General features: G+C 42.7%; 1 protein-coding gene and 1 long non-coding RNA gene across 2 annotated transcripts; one reads left to right on the top strand and one right to left on the bottom strand.

Moving 5' to 3' along the window:
- The first annotated feature begins 3,502 nt into the window (after positions 1–3,502).
- Positions 3,503–15,662, top strand: si:ch211-132f19.7 (adenylate cyclase type 8). The gene is made up of 23 exons (XM_026363990.1): positions 3,503–3,750; positions 4,589–4,786; positions 4,985–5,224; positions 5,326–5,554; positions 5,670–5,819; positions 6,139–6,269; positions 6,365–6,476; positions 6,871–6,998; positions 7,075–7,233; positions 7,492–7,726; positions 7,809–7,997; positions 8,083–8,183; positions 8,497–8,698; positions 9,440–9,511; positions 9,599–9,726; positions 10,021–10,102; positions 10,251–10,409; positions 11,145–11,291; positions 11,566–11,658; positions 11,771–11,885; positions 14,326–14,450; positions 14,781–14,879; positions 15,036–15,662. The coding sequence occupies exons 1-23, from the start codon at positions 3,503–3,505 to the stop codon at positions 15,216–15,218; spliced, it is 3,525 nt and encodes a 1,174-aa protein (XP_026219775.1). The 3' UTR covers positions 15,219–15,662.
- Positions 9,136–11,273, bottom strand: LOC113164618. Its single transcript, XR_003299022.1, has 3 exons — positions 11,158–11,273; positions 9,634–10,936; positions 9,136–9,495 (listed from the first exon to the last, which is right to left on the bottom strand). It is a non-coding gene; the product is annotated as an uncharacterized LOC113164618 (long non-coding RNA).
- Positions 15,663–17,010: the final 1,348 nt, after the last annotated feature.

Below are 17,010 nucleotides of genomic sequence, written 5' to 3'. Positions count from 1 at the left end.
TACCCAGTTACGACCTCCACATCCTCCCCCTGTATAGAGAGAGGTATGACAGGGCTAAAGTGGGGATACCTAGGATTTTATTGACTGTAACGTCTTGTCGGCAGCTCTGACTTTTTAAAACAACCCGTTTTATTTTTAGTGTCTGCGTGAAGTTCGACTCTAGTGTGTCTTTGTCTCAGTCGACTCGCTGCAAGTTTCCGGATCAAACTGCAAACTAAACCCTCAAACGCAGCCTGACCTGGTTGGAGGTCTTCCAATCCCATCATGCACCTGAACACATAGACACAGTTAAGCTGTCCTATTAATGAGTGGCCATTTGTCTCTGTTTCAGGGAATCCCTGTTGGGATTAAGGCACTCAGACATCTGCTGGTTAGCATCAGCTGATTACACAAAGCTTCTCCACCTCGATCTACCTCTCGCTCTGCTATTTCTGCCATATACCGACTGTGTTTCTTCTTCTCTGCTCTTTATTCTTCTTCTTTATTCAAATTTTGTCTCTCAGAAGATTTTGGACAAACTTAACTCCCTCAGCCTGAAGTCAGCCACTGTGAGTTTCTTCTTTTGTTCTGTTTTTTCTCCTCGTTTGGTTCATTTTGTCCTTTCAAGTAGGTAAAAGAAGCAAATTGTTTTATAACTGTTAGTTTTCACTTCAGTTTTCATTATTTATTGTTTCTGCAGGTTTAATTGCAGCAAGACACAATAAGGATAATTATGAAAGTGCCGGCGATACTACCGCCTTTAACGGTAGTCACACAAACTAATGGACATAAACAAGACTTGAACTGTCGCTTGACAAGAGTTTCTGAACCTTTAACACATTTAAGGACTGATCTTTTCACACAAGGACTTTCAGAGACGGAAGGAAATGCAAAGATGATTTCTTTAATGTAAAAAGACAAAAACTATCTGTTAAACAAATAATTTGACAAAGTATGAACAAACCAAACTGAAGAAGGAAAAGAGACAAACAGGAGAGTCCAGTACAGTACGGTGTAAAACGAGAGGAAATGAATAAGACAGATAGTTGATGTGACGACAGACAGACAGAAACAAGAGAAGACAAAATCAACGCAGGATAGAGAGGAGACTGGCTGACCCCTGACCTCTGCAGCCACAGAGGCATGAAACTGGTGTTTCTGTCTTCATCTGGACACAACACAGTGCAACTCTGTGACAAGTAGGTACATCTGTAAGTGTCCGTCTGGACACCGGACCTTCCATGTTTGTAGCACAGACTGAAAAGTTGATCTGTTTCTAATCAGTTCATTTGAACTGGAGATGATGAAAACAACGGTGTATGTCACTATTCAAAGAAGGATTCTGATCTTTTTCTAGTAACAGATTGAACTTTAACGTGGACACTTCTCTCTGATATATATCTCATTATAAGTTTGCTGTCTATCGCTGGGCGTTCTGGTGTTGTTTAGCATAAAATTACAACTAACCAACCTAATCACATACTGAATGTGATCCTCACCAGCACTTTAGGTTGGCTCCGTCAAATGCTGCGCAACAGGTAAGATGCACGATGGACGTCAGAGATGTAGAGAACGTCTGCAAATGCTTTTGTTTAAACATTTCACAACTTCGACTTTTACCAAATGAAACAACAGTTTTGTAGAAAACCAGAGTGAGAGCTCTAAAAACGGACTGTGGTACCATTACTGAACCTCTCTGACATAAGCTCCACAGACCCAACAAACCACAAACGGAAAGGCTGGAACCAGACACCAGAATAAACTCCTTCTTTAAAATAAAAGCTGGAAGAAAGTAGAGAGAGTGTTTGGTCCATCAGGTGTTTGACCCCCTAATTGAAACCATACGGTACCATCTAACTTGGGGAGAGTTTTCAAGTTGAGACGATTGCCTTTGTGTATTCAGTAAACATCAAGTGAAGAGCAGCTCTGCACTGATCAGCAGACTGAAACAGAATCTGTTCGTTTTTATTTTTTGACATTTTTACAGCTGAGATCCAGGAGAGAACTTGTGTTTTTTATTTATAATGTCGTAGTCATCTATTCGTATTCATCTTAATATTTACAATTACAGGGCTTGATTTTAATCACTAATGCACTAAGTCAACCTAACGTTACCTAAGCTGGGTGAGAGAAACAGTTTTAAAGTTTTCAATGTGCGTGTTTTCAGTTTTCCATCAATTCAAAACAGTAAAGTGTGAATTTAAGTGTAAATTATCAGGACAGCTCCTGAAAGGTGAAGTTCAACATAGAGCAGAGAGAGCAACATTTAATTAGAGGAAATATTGATCTCATGTTAAAAACAGCTGTTTAACACCAGTACAACTGTCATGTGTGAAGTTGGGACTTGGGTTGAAGTATTAAAGTAAAGTTATATCAGTATTCTCATGTACATACTGGATGCTGCTACTTTAAAACCTGCAAGAAGCTTTATTGTCATTCCAACCACGTATAGCTGACGCAGTATATCCAGAACCAGAACCAAGGTGCTACATAGGACAAACGCCTGTTTGACAAACTAGTAATGAACTAGTTTAGATGTGTTAACTCAACTTATCTAAAAGATAAAATGTGGTTTACTCAATACCTGAGTTTCGTGCTAAGAAACTAAGAACAGTTCCAGATGAGCTGATGCAACATCTGCTGACTTTTACTGTTTTATTCCATCCATCCTCCCGAACGTCTCCGGGCAGAGATAAACTCCGTCCCCCTCTGCTGTCAGGAGTCAGTCAGCTTGCTGTGCTGTAATCCTCTGGGATTAGCCCTGAAACCTGGACCTGACCTGGGCCAACACCACATGTTCAGGCCAAGCGGTCTACAGAGACCTTTACATTTTTTGATCTGATCAACTGAACATCCAGACTGTTTACAACACAACACCAACTGAGAGATTTATCTGACTCGCTTTAGTCTGTTCAGGATCTGTAGCTTAGTAGGCTGCGAAATGAAACCATGGGATGTCTCAAAAGAATTCTTCAAAACAGAAAGAACCTGGAGTTGTTTAGATCATACTTGTATCCTGAACAGCGGCGCCCGGTGACAATTAAATGTTATTAGGGAAATGCTGGAGCCTAAGTTTGAGAGGAGGATGGTGGGACGTCAGCAGCAACTCAGGAGAACTGAGCCAGAGGACGAAGCTTTTCTTTAGCACTCAGTCCAGGATCGAGCCATCACCTGTGGTCACGAGCTGTAGGCAGTGACTGAAAGAATGAAGTCACAAAGACAAACGATGGCTGGGCTCAGTCACGGAGGGAGGTTGGAGTGAAGCTGCTGCTGCTTTGTGTCAAAAGGCATCAGCTGATGTGGTTTCGACATCTGGTCGGGATCCTCCTGGAAACCTCCCTTCAGGCTGTGACACCAAGCTTCTGTAGGTGAAGTGCTGGAAAACTCTGGATTGTTTTCGCCAGCAACATGTTGTACTTGTAGCATCGGTAGTTTTATTTGTACTGTAGTACACAAATGATTTTACTACACTTCCTCTACCGATCAGATCGCAGAGAGGGCAGGCGACACCACCCGTGTAGCCATGGGTGATGATGACTGTGGCATGTTGGAGAACGGCGACTGCAAGGCGGTGCGGGAGACCAGTGACATCACCTTCAGCACCAACATAAGCCCCGCCCCTGGCCTGCGCAGGAAACAGCTGTTGTGGCAAAATGCCGTCAGAAACGTAATCGACCAGCACAACCTGTACTCGCTGAGGCTCGCCGGAGGCCTGGAGAGGGGGAGGCACCGCATCATCGTCACCGACGCCTACATCGCTGACATCAACAGGTAGAGTTAGAGATGTCATCAGCAGGTAGAGTTAGAGATGTCATCAGCAGGTAGAGTTAGAGATGTCATCAGCAGGTAGTTAGTGATGTCATCAGCAGGTAGAGTTAGAGATGTCATCAGCAGGTAGTTAGTGATGTCATCAGCAGGTAGTTAGTGATGTCATCAGCAGGTAGTTAGTGATGTCATCAGCAGGTAGTTAGTGATGTCATCAGCAGGTAGAGTTAGAGATGTCATCAGCAGGTAGAGTTAGAGATGTCATCAGCAGGTAGAGTTAGAGATGTCATCAGCAGGTAGAGTTAGAGATGTCATCAGCAGGTAGTTAGTGATGTCATCAGCAGGTAGTTAGTGATGTCATCAGCAGGTAGTTAGTGATGTCATCAGCAGGTAGAGTTAGTGATGTCATCAGCAGGTAGTTAGTGATGTCATCAGCAGGTAGTTAGTGATGTCATCAGCAGGTAGTTAGTGATGTCATCAGCAGGTAGTTAGTGATGTCATCAGCAGGTAGTTAGTGATGTCATCAGCAGGTAGAGTTAGAGATGTCATCAGCAGGTAGTTAGTGATGTCATCAGCAGGTAGAGTTAGAGATGTCATCAGCAGGTAGTTAGTGATGTCATCAGCAGGTAGTTAGTGATGTCATCAGCAGGTAGAGTTAGAGATGTCATCAGCAGGTAGTTAGTGATGTCATTAGCAGGTCCAGATACTAGGTCTAAACACATTAACCTTAAATTAACACTCACATTAACTTTTTTCTCTTTCAACTTTTTCAACTCTTCACTGAAACAGTTTATCTCAAAAATAATTTCTTTTAGAGCTCCGTTCCCCTTTTATTGTCTTGCAGGCAGATCCGAAACAAAGCGTCTCGTGGAGCACTATGGCAGAAACGGCGCTCATCTGCGGCTCGTATTCATCCGACGACACCGAGGATCACAGCAGCAACACGAAAGAAACACGACTCGCTCAGTGACGCGGACTTCTTCGTGTCGTGCGGGTCGACAGTTTGCGGTGTTTTCATTCCCACGCTACAACACACATTCAAGTACAGATACATTTGAAGTTTGATGGTTTGTTTAGCTTTATGCTGTATTTGAGCTGAAGAAACAGTTTGAGTTACGTTTTCTGCTAAAGTTAAAGTTAGTTAAAGTTAGTTTCTAATACACTTTGAATCAGTACCACGTACATAAATATCCAGTTCATTCACAGACTTGTTCAGTATTTAGTTCTCATTATGTGTCAGGTCTCCAGACTTGGAGCAGCTGTACCAGCAGTTTTCCTCTGGTCAGAGACGAACTTCGCTGGTCGTCACCAACATCATCGACATCCTGGCCCGACTCCTCATTTCCCTGCTGACGCGGCCTCCGGGCTGGGGGGGTGTCGCCTGTGATTGGCTGACCGGCCTGTTTGTTGTCCTGTGGGCAGGAATCTGTGTGCTGGCTCTGACCAGGAGGGAGGTGATGTCATCACCACAGTGGCTGAGGTATGGTGGGAAACGGTTAGACCCTGCATTCGGAAGCTTTTCTAACAATGCAGTACATTTACGTTGCTGTACTTCAGCACATGTTTGTCTGTCCCCCTCAGGTACCTGTCCCTGGTAAGCTGGTTGTCTCAGACTGTCCAGGTGTTGGTGGGTGTTTTCAGTTGGGCAGAGAATGATCACACCTGGTACGTTTTCTTCACCTTGTTCTCCACCTACACCCTGCTGCCCCTCCCACTACTCTGGTCCATCATCGCTGGTGCGAGCACCTCCACACTGCACCTGCTGGTGGACGTCTGCTGTCACTACGGAGACAACACCTTCTTCAGAAAGGTCCAGCAGCTGGGCGTTGTTCATTTTGTCTCTCTGACAACATAAACCTAAAGTATATTTTATATATATATGTATAATTATATATATGTATATTTGTTATGTCTTACCTGTGCAGGTGTTGTCAAAAGCTTTGTTGTACCTGGCCATGAACACAGCCGGTCTGTTCATCCATTACCTGTCAGATCGAACTCAGAGACATGCCTTTCTGGAGACCAGGCGCTGTATAGAAGGAAGAGTCCGGCTGGAGAGAGAGAACCAGAGACAGGTTGAGAAACACTGCGTGTTCTCTAGTTTTAGTTTTCTGTTCTACTGGTAAAAGAACAGGAAACAGCTGTAAATGGATTGCATTTCATCACTGTAGGCTAGGCCGTTTAAATCGAACAGCACAACAGCACTTCTTACAAGCTAAGAACAAAGAACACCCTGTAACTTCATCCAGGTTAGCTGAAGTAAAATCAGAGCCAGAGCTGTAAAACACTAAATGATTCTAAAATACAAACATATATTCAGACATCTGTTTATCAAACAGGTCAATTTAAACATTCTCACCATCAAATGTTTGTCATTCGTTTTGTGTCTTCCAGGAGCGTCTGTTGATGTCCATCCTGCCACGTTTTCTGGTTCTGGAGATGATTGCTGACATGGCCACCATAGATGAATATCTGCTGCCTCAGCAGTTCCACAAGATCTACATCCACCGGTACAAAGACGTCAGGTAGATACACCAACACCAGCAGAGACTGTATATAGGTTTGTCTGACCCCTAGTAGCCAGAAATCTATTAATGCAGACGTTTCTCTCTCTTCACAGCATACTGTTTGCAGACATCATCGGCTTCACTTCTCTCTCATTGATTTTATCGGCTCAGGAACTCGTTAAAACTCTCAACGAACTCTTTGGTCGATTTGATAAGTTGGCTGAGGTCAGAGCGCTTTGGCAGCATTAGAGTTCACATTTTAGCTTCTTTTTGTATGTGTTGTAGCATTTTCTTGCAGGTTTAGTTTTTATTTTTCATTTACAAAGTTAAATCATTTTGTAATGACAAACTATTTCCCTCCTGTGTACACAAACACAGGAGGGAAATAGTTTGTCATTAGGATGGCGAACTGGTGGCTCAATAGATAGATCATTGGCCTTAGATACAGGAGGTTCAGGGTTCAAACCCTGTCATAGACACCAGGTGTATCCTTGAGCAAGACACTCCTCACTAGCTCCACTGCTCCCCCCAGGGGGATGGGTTAAATGCAGAGAACCAATTTCATTGTAACGTAAATGTGACATATGATAAATAAAGGCTGTTTCTTCTTCTTCTGTAGGAGCATCAGTGTTTGCGTATTAAGATCCTGGGCGACTGTTATTACTGTGTAGCAGGAGTCCCAGAGCCTCAGAGAGCACACGCTCGCTGCTGCGTGGAGATGGGCCTCAGCATGATCAACACAATACGGTAAATACACACACCAGTAAAACACACTGTGCACGTGAAGCTTCAGAGTAATACGTGCTGTACTGGTGTGTTGCAGGTTTGTTCGTCGGGAACTGCAGCAGGAGCTGGACATGAGGATTGGTGTCCACTCAGGTTCAGTTCTCTGTGGTGTTTTGGGTCTTCAGAAGTGGCAGTTTGACATCTGGAGCTGGGATGTTGACATTGCCAATAGTCTGGAGGCTGCAGGAGTGCCAGGGTCAGACACACTCACATATACATAAAGTTTGTGATAAAACACAGATCACATATGTATTTGAAACAATACATTAACTAACCTGTAACTTAAACAGTCCTTACCTTTACCTGAGACAGTCCAGTGATGAAGTGAGGACCAGTATGTCCTGAACACCAGTGCATTCATAAAAATGACTTGTCCTTAACTAATCAAACTGACTGACAAGAATTTTCCATTCGTAGTTTTTGAGAAATTTTTCATGGTTTCTTCTTCTCTTAGGCGGATTCATGTCTCTCGGGCCACTCTGGACTGTCTGGGTGGGATTTACGAGACGGAGGCGGGGCACGGGAAGGAGCGCAACGAGTTCCTACGGAAACACAACATTGACACTTACCTGATCCGCCCGGTGCTGCGAGAGGAAGCTGAGCCTCTGAAAGCAAGGCGTCCAAGTTATGACGAGATGACGACTTGGAGTGCGGAGCTGCCGTTTGGAGACATCCTGGGAATGAGTTTTGTGAGGAAACCAAAACCTTTTTTAAACTAAAATCTCAGACTATGTGGAAATGTGGTGTGGACCTTTTATGTTCTCCTTGTAGATCCTGGCCACCTTCACCAATGGCTCTCTCACCCAGCTGCCCAATCAGTTCGCAGCTCAACGATCTGGGTCACGGGAAGTCAACAAGAGGATTCGTGAGGCCATGGAGGTTCGAAGCAGTGAGCGGATGAGGAAAGAGCACATCACCTCTTTCACTCAGGTGTTTAAGGACTCGCACATGGAAGGAAAGGTAACACTTGGATTTGCTGTATGGGGCAGGGTGTTTTTCAGGTGTCTTGGGCAGTTGATCATCTATCATCCTCCGTTTGTCTCAGTACTCGCAAATGAGAGATGAACTATTCAAGTCCAACATGGTTTGTTCCTTCATCCTGCTGCTGCTGCTGATGACCGTCCAAGTGCTAATCCCTTCTCCTAGGTACATGTCTGTCTACTTGAGTCAATACAGTTGAACTGAATGAAAAAATGTTTTGTTGGTTATTCTATTTAGGAAACTTTTGCCTCTTCTCTTGAACCTCACACGATTCCCATTGCGTATCTTGTGCCTGGGGTTGAAATATTTACATAGCTGTGTGAACTTTTTAATCCCAAAAAACAAACTGATACATGATCATAGGAGAAAAGGAGAATATCTCAAAATACGTCAGTCCACAGTTTGCTGATAAAGTCAGAGACAGTTTTAATATTTCATTTTATTTTTCTAACTTGTTCTCATCACTCTCTCTGTTCAGGTTGTATCCAATGGTAGCTCAGTTCATAATGAGCGGCAGCGTTTACTTCCTGCTTCTGATATTGAGTCTGGGGGAGGAGTTTAAGCATTGTCCTGCCCCCCTCCAGTCTGTCTGTTGCTGGATTCATGAAACCAAGAGCGCCCGAACGTTTCTCACGCTCACCGCCATCACTGTCAACTTTGGAGTCGCCTCCTCAGACATCGTAAGTCTGTTTGAGATGGAGTGCAACTGTTGAAGCAACCGAGCTGTAGATGGGAGATAAAGGACTGTCACTGGACTTCTTTCTTCATAGGTTGAAACACTTCAAGTGTCCTTCATGTGAAGGATGTGATAGTCACACCTCTACCAACCCCTCTATCACCTAAAGTGGGTTGTTAGGTGTCCAACCTGGTGCATGTGTGAACCGGTCCTGATCTTTCTAGGATGGATAAAAGGGAAGCATCGTCCCCATCCATTGTTTCACCTAACAAGTCTATTCAGTCCAGAGGTGAAGTGAAACCAACCTGGAGGATAAATCTGTGTCTTTAACCAACTATCTTCAGACTGAAGAAGTGTTTTAACCTAAGAAGAAAGAAGTCCAGTGACCAGGACTCAACCTCCAGAGAACTTCACCTGGACGACTGAGAATCTTCACAGACATCTTTATTTTCATACTCTGGCGATGTAAAGAGATCTAAAGCACTGAAACAAAGTTGAACTAAGAAAATCCACATTAACATTTTTAATGTTTAACATTTTTAACATTAAAAATTTAACATTTTAACGTTTTTCAAACCACTGAATAAAAGAAAACCCTTCGATTCCCAGAGACACCTCGGCTCACCTCCACCTGTAAATGTGATGAAAGAGTTCTCCAGCATCTCTTGTTTTGTTTCTTGGTAAAAAGGTCAAACATTTCTGACGTTCTCTTTGTTTGTTGTTCTTTCTTCCTCCTCCTCCTCAGCTCTGGTGTGATTCTCCTGAAACTCCACCCACTTCCACTTGGCCTCACATTAACATCTGTACACATCCAGAGGTGAGAGGTCAAGTAATGTCTAAAATCTCCACATAGATGATTTAAAGTCTTGACAGTGTGAGAATTAACATTTGTCCATGTGCACAGTACATGGTGCTGAGCGGCGTGGTTGCCATGGTTACCTGCGTGGTGTTCCTCAAGTTGAGTTGCATGTTGAAGCTGGCTGTCCTCCTGTCGGCCGCTGCCCTCTACACCTACCTCATAGAGACACACAGGTGACGTCAGTACTGCTAATCTAAACTAGTCTAAGCATCATGTGGGTGAAGATTCTCAGTCGTCCAGGTGAAGTTGAGTCCTGGCAACTGGACTTCCTTCTTTTTAGGTTGAAACGTTTCATCAGGTAGCTTCTTCAGTCTGAAGATAGTTGGTTAGAGACACTAAATTATGCTCTAACCAACTATCTTCAGACAGAAGAAGCTACTTCATTGAGTCCAGTTGCAATGACTCAACCTCTAGACCTTGCAGGTAAAACTAAAATTCACTGTACAGCCACTTTCCTTTTCTCTCAGGTCACATTACTTGTGCAGAAAGGGAGTTTGTGTTGTTCTCATGGTGATGTTTGTGGTAGCGGTCCTCTACAACAGTAGACAGGTGAGTTCTACTGCGTTTTCCTTCTGATGGCTAATCTGGTCTGATAGACAAGTGCTTTCTAAAAGGCAACATCAATTTTGTGTGTTGAAAAGAAAGAATGGTTGAATGAAAACACAGCAATTTTATTTACGTTCTTCTTTGTTGGTAGCTGGAGGCGACAGCCCGGCTGGACTTTTTGTGGCGTCTCCAAGCAAGGAAGGAGGTGGAAGACATGAAGGAGCTGAGGGAGCACAATGAGTGTCTGCTGCTCAACATCTTGCCTGCTCACGTTGCACAACACTTCCTGGAGAGGGAACGCACCAATGAGGTACACTCACCTGTCTGTTGTGTTTGTGGTGGCTTTGATTGTCTTCTTTGTGCTGGTTTTAACTTCCTGTGGTGATTATTATCGTCCATTTGTGAGGCTCTAAGAGGTCACGAAAACTGTAACTGGTTAAACAAGTTTGTTTGAAGAGGCTTGGGTGGGTTGAGGGAGGTCTGGGAACCGAAGAGGCGTGGTGGTCAGGGCAGACGGATTCAGGGCCCGAATTAGAACTGGTAAGGATCCAGGGAAACTGCCAAAGAAGAATGAGCACACTCAGTGTGAGAATGAGGAAGTAAACGGAGACGAAGCAGAGGAGGCTGGGTAATGAAGTCCGGGGAGTGGATGGTATGCAGATTAGGAGCAGTGAAAGCTGGAGAGTGAAATCCAGAATCCGGAGATGAGAAAACACCAGGAGGAAGACTGGAGATGAAGACTTGTCCAAGCACAAAAGCACAAGCCAAATCCAACAAGCAGGTCAGTATCCAGAAAACCAGGCAGACAGGTCAGTATCAGCATCAGGGGCCGTGGCGCTATTGAGAAGAACGATTGTCACACACAGGTGGGATTTGGTGAAAAACTGTCATGTTATCATCAAACTCATGGTGTGAAAAGTTCTGTCAGGTCGAGACGTTAAGTCTTCAACTGGCTCCATAGTGAAAAAAGCATTAAGTCGTTTTTATGTGGAACTAAAATAAGAAACTTCCAGGTGTGAACTGTACATGTTTGTGTGTTTTTTAGGAACTGTACTCACAGTCGTACGAGCGAGTCGGTGTCCTCTTCGCCTCTTTGCTGGGTTTCTCTGACTTCTATGAGCAAAAGGAGCTCGTTCATCAGCACGTCGAGTGCCTCCGCCTCCTCAACCACATCATCACTGACTTCGACGAGGTTGTCACAGAGAAATGCACCGTGCCCCACAGAGGCCAAACACTTCTTAAACATGATCTGAATAATCCCAGTCTCTTTTTCCCCATTGAAATATATATATATCACAAAGTGAAGGTAGCTTAGATACAAAACTACAAATACAACCTTTTCAACTCTAAGTACGACTGTATTAGCTAAATGATTCCAAGTCATGACTTGACTTCTCCCACCACCGCAAAAGAATTCAGTGAACAAACATTACGGTAAAATAAAATGATGCTTTCTCTCGGTGCAGCTGTTGGATGAGTGTTACTTCCAGGAGGTGGAGAAAATTAAAACTATCGGAAGTTCATACATGGCAGCTTCTGGTCTCTCTCCTGACAGACAGGTCAGTATTCATGAGGCTATTCAACGATTTTCAGTGTGTACTAAAACAGATTGATGGTAAATGACTGAAAAGGAACACGTGTAATTCAGTTTTTTGTTTTTCTCCTATTCAGGAGTGTGAGGACGACTGGCATCACCTCAGTGAGTTGGTTCTGTTTGCTCTGGCCATGCAGGAAACTCTCAGACATATCAACACACACACAGGAAACAACCTCCAGCTGCGAGTCGGTACATACAGTTATTGAGAGACTTCTCACATTTTAAGGAGCTTTAAATTCAATTCAATTCAGTTTTATCTGTATAGCGCCAATTCACAACAGAAGTTATCTCAAGGCACTTTACAGTGTTTAAGGTTTAAGACCTTACAGAGAATAATTATACAAATAAATTATAGAGAAAACCCAACAATCCCATTTGAGCAGCTTTAGGCAACAGTGGAGAGGAAAAACTCTCTTTAGAGGAAGAAACCTCCAGCAGAACCAGGCTCATAGTGGGCGGCCATCTGCCTCAACCGGTTGGGGTGAGTGGAAAGAGAAGAGAGAAAAGAACATCAGGCAATAAAGACAACAACAAGCAGCAAGAACATTGGGCAGATGAACTGGATTCTGGAGATGTACAGCTCCAGGCCGAGGATACCTGCAGAAAAGTACAGAGAGAGGGAGACAGTGAGGAGGAAGCACAACTAAAAGAGAGAGAAGACACAAAGTTAATGACATGAAATGGTGGCATTTGCATTGATACAGGAGAAAGGAGAGAGGAGAGGAGCTCAGTGTATCAGTAGAGGTCCCCCAGCAGACTAAGCTATATCAGCATAACTAAGAGATGGTTCAGAGTCACCTGATCCATCTCTAACTATAAGCTTTATAAAAAAGGAAAGTTTTAAGTCTAGTCTTAAATGTGGAGAGGGTGTCTGCCTCCCGAACCTGAACTGTGAGCTGGTTCCACAGGAGAGGGGCTTGGTAGCTAAAGGCTCTGCCCCCCATTCTACATTTGGAAACTCTAGGAACCACAAGTAAACCTGCAGTCTGAGAACGGAGAGTTCTGCTTGGAAGATAAGGAACTATGAGTTCTTTAAGATAAGATGGAGCTCGATTATCAAGTGATTTATAAGTTAGGAGAAGAATTTTAAATTCAATTCTGGATTTTACAGGGAGCCAATGGAGAGAAGCTAACGTAGGAGAAATATGATCTCTCTTACTAAGTTCAGTCAGAACTCTGGCTGCAGCATTTTGGATTAACTGGAGGCTCTTTAATGAGTTATTGGGACAAACTATTAATAAGGAATTACAATAGTCCAGTCTGGAAGTAACAAATGCATGGACTAGTTTTTCAGCATCACTTTGGGACAGGATGCTCCTAATTTTAACTTTAATGTTTCTCAGGTGAAAAAAGTCAGTTCTAGAGATTTCTTTGATGTATGAAGTGAAGGAGATATCCTGGTCAAAGATAACTCAGAGATTTCTTACAGTATTACTTGAGGCCAGAACTAAGTCATCAATGGTGAGAATGTGTTTAGACATAGTGTCTCTGAGATTTTTAGGCCCAAACAGTATAACCTCTGTCTTGTCTGGATTTAGGAGAAGGAAATTGGAGGACATCCAGGTCTTTATGTCTTTTAAGCATTCCTGAAGTTTTACTAATTGATTAGTTTCTCCTGGTTTCATAGATAAATATAGCTGGGTATCATCTGCATAACAATGGAAATTTATAGAGTGTTTCCTAATAATATTTCCTAAAGGGGACATATATAAAGTGAAAAGAATCAGTCCAAGCACAGATCCCTGTGGAACTCCATAGTTAACTTTGCTGTGCATGGAAGACTCATCATTAACGTGTACAAACTGAAATCTATCTGATAGATACGATTTAAACCACTCTAGTGCTGTTCCTTTGATTCCAATGACATGTTCCAGTCTGTGTAATAAAATGTTGTGATCTATAGTGTTGAATGCAGCACTAAGATCTAACATGACGAGTATAGAGAGTGGACCATTGTCTGATGCCAATAGAAGATCATTAGTGACCTTTACCAGTCCTGTTTCTGTGCTATGATGTACTCTAAATCCTGACTGGAAATCTTCATACAAGTTATTGCTACGCAGGTGGTCGTACAATTGCTTAGAAACTATCTTTTCAAGGATTTTAGAGATAAAGGGCAGATTGGATATTGGTCTATAATTCGCTAAGACCCCTGAGTCCAGAGTAGGCTTTTTGAGTAGGGGCTTGACTACAGCAACCTTAAAAGCCTGTGGTACGTAGCCTATTTGTAAAGATAGATTGATCTGATCTAATATGGACGTGCTGATCAAAGGTAAGACATCCTTGAGGAGTCTAGTCGGGATGGGATCTAAGAGACATGTTGATGGTTTAGAGGAATTAATTACTGAAATTAATTCAGAATGATCTACAGGGAGGAAGCAGTCTAAGCATGAGTGTTAAACATTTTACATTTATCTTTATTAAGTATTTGTCCACGTTTCTTAAACTGTTCTGTTGATACATATTTTTAGTTTGAATTATTTATTGTTTTTAAGCGTTAAACTTAAATTAAATCTGATTATTTTTGTGTGTTTGCAGATGTTGTCTGTTGTCAACTTTTGATTGCTTCAGTTTCATATCTACAAAGTGTTCTGGATATTTTTAATTACACCTCTTATGTCGTCTTCAGGTATCGCTCATGGCCCAGTGATCGCTGGTGTGATTGGCGCTACCAAACCTCAGTACGACATCTGGGGGACGACAGTAAACATGGCGAGCAGGATGGAGAGCACAGGGGTCAGTGGGAAGATACAGGTGAGGTGAACCAGGTGCTTTTACACATGTACTGGAACCCTGATTTCACAGAGATCAGAGATTAAACAGCCTTCATCCTGCGAGGGGGTGTTCAGTCGGCTCGCTCAGATCAACAGATTCACGTGTTTTCTGGTGTTGCGTCGTGCTTCTGTACGTCACTTTGTTTCGAACCGTGCGACTCGCTCTGCTTTGATGAGCTGTGAACAAAAAGCTCCCCTCAGAACCAAACGCTCTGTTTCCTGTGAGAACACGTCTCCAGTTGTGTGCGTTCTCCAGACATAGCTCGGAGTTCGTATGTTTTCATTACAACCCCCCTTCTGTTCCCATCAGGTCCCAGAATCCACCAGCTGTATTCTGGTGGAACGCGGCTTCCTACGGCAGCTCAGAGGGAACATTTATGTCAAAGGCATCAGTGAACGCCACGGGAAGGTGAAACTTCTCTATGCTGTTTAAATACATTAGGAAATGTGAACTGTGTGTCTCCTGCTCATAGTCTTAACTGTATTTACAGGATCTATCTCACAAAAAGAAATCTTTTAACTTATTAACGATAATTAATGTACAATAATTCTGTTTTTGTTTCAGGTTCGTACGTATTTTGTGAGCAGTCGGGAGGAGCGATCCAGTTTTACGGAGCGTGGTGGAGGGCGAGGTTTTAGTCTGAACAGGAACACGCTGGGAGCTGTGGTTTATAGTCTGGTTCAGGCCAGGAAGAGAGAGACACTGAGGGAGGAGAATGGTGGGTTTCACCTGGTGGAGGCTTCGTAACAGGCAGGTGTGAACACCCCGTGACACAGTGGGAGGTCAGATGGACCATTTGGAATTAGATTCATTTGCTGCTGAAGGTGAAAGATTGTGTGTTTTTGTTTAGTGCAGTTTTCAGCATTCAACGTAGCTGAACCCGCTCCCTGTGGTACCTCAGTGGAATCCTGCAGCGTCTTCTTTCTACAGTATCTGCTGATATATGGTCATGACGGACAGACTGTCAGCAGGTGAAATCAGTTTCACCTCAGAATCAGAATCTTTACCTCACTGTTAAAACAAACCTCTGTTCTGGTTTCTACGGGAGAAGTTCAGTGAATTTCTTCTAATATCCAGTACTGTGCAAAAGTCTTAGGCACCATTTACTTTGTTCTCTTATGAACGATGACATGTATTTATTTCTCTCTTCTTTTTTTACATTAGAAACACAAAAAGTGGTTTCTTTCTTTCTTTCTTTCCATAAAATACATTTCTGGTCCAGCTTCTTCAGGCTGCAGAAGAACTAACTCAGCATCCACATGAAGCTGCCAGATGCTGAACCAGGTCCTTGCTGAACTTCTGATCTGTCAAAGAAGAAACTCTGGGAAAGTTCTCATCACGATGTTTTTGTCCTTGACCTTTCCAGATTCCTCTACAGAGGTTCCACTTATTATTTGTCACATAATACTAAAACAAACATGTTTATTCTGATATGTTTGTGTTGTTTATCACTGTGAACATGTTTCCTATGAACACTAGTGACTACAATATCAATAGGTTTATAGTTATAATAACACTGTTAAACCCAACACATATGAAATGGTGCCTGCGACTTTAGTACAGTACTGTGTGTTCATAAATGTTTGATATTCTTTCTTCTGTTTTTAACTTGGGAAAATCAAGGACTTCATTTTTACTGTGATTTGCTTTGATCTTTCCTTCATTTCTAACTTAAGCTTAACTTAATATACTTAACGTTTCTATTTGTATTCACATAGTACACAGTCAGAAGAACGACGAAGCCGATGTTAAGAAGGGCCGTTCCTCGATGATTTACTGTTAGAAATGATGTTATACAGGTTGGCTGTTTGGACAATAAACCTGTTTCTGATTTTTGGATTTAACTAAGAATGTTTGTCTCATTTTCACCCACTCGCTGTTTCCTCCTTTTCTACTTTTCTACTTCACTGTGAGTAAAAAGCAAAACCTCCTTTTTATTCAGGAATTTTAATGTTTTATAATAAAAAAGAAAAGATTCAAATCTGGAGTTTGATAAATATACTTACTATTAAAGGAAAAGACAGATTCACAGTGGGTTTGTTCTCTACAGCAGTCGACTCACTGAACCATGTTCCTCACGTCATGGAAGTAAAAATCTGTCCTTTTACAAAAACTCAATGAGGAAGTGGACGTGACACAGGGTGCGGCTTTGAAAGAAACTCATTCGATGTGTCTCATGTTGACCAGTCTTCTAACTGAGTCTCAATCTGTTCCACTTCTCTCTGGTTCTTTCAGGCTCTTTCATTCATTCTTCTACAAACAAGCGGTGGTTTCTCGGTTTGTGATGGTGAATTAAATGAATCCGATCACGCAGCATCACATGAACCACTGACTGAGACAGAGATATTATGTTAACTGTTAGAACGATGTGTTTGTCTCGTTGTTATTTAACTGATATTTCATTTAAAATCATTTCTTTTGTTTCTTTAAGCATATAAATGTTCATGTAATGGAAAATGTCTCTGTGGGAGGTCGCTGTCGTCTGTTGGATGACCCTGACCCCTAGGTGTGCCCCCTGTCAATCATTAGCCTAAAGAGG

This window comes from Anabas testudineus, chromosome 2, assembly GCF_900324465.2.
Source record: "Anabas testudineus chromosome 2, fAnaTes1.2, whole genome shotgun sequence".
NCBI lineage: Eukaryota > Metazoa > Chordata > Actinopteri > Anabantiformes > Anabantidae > Anabas > Anabas testudineus.
Note: the sequence above shows the minus strand (reverse complement) of the source record. Positions and strands in the feature narration are given on the sequence as shown.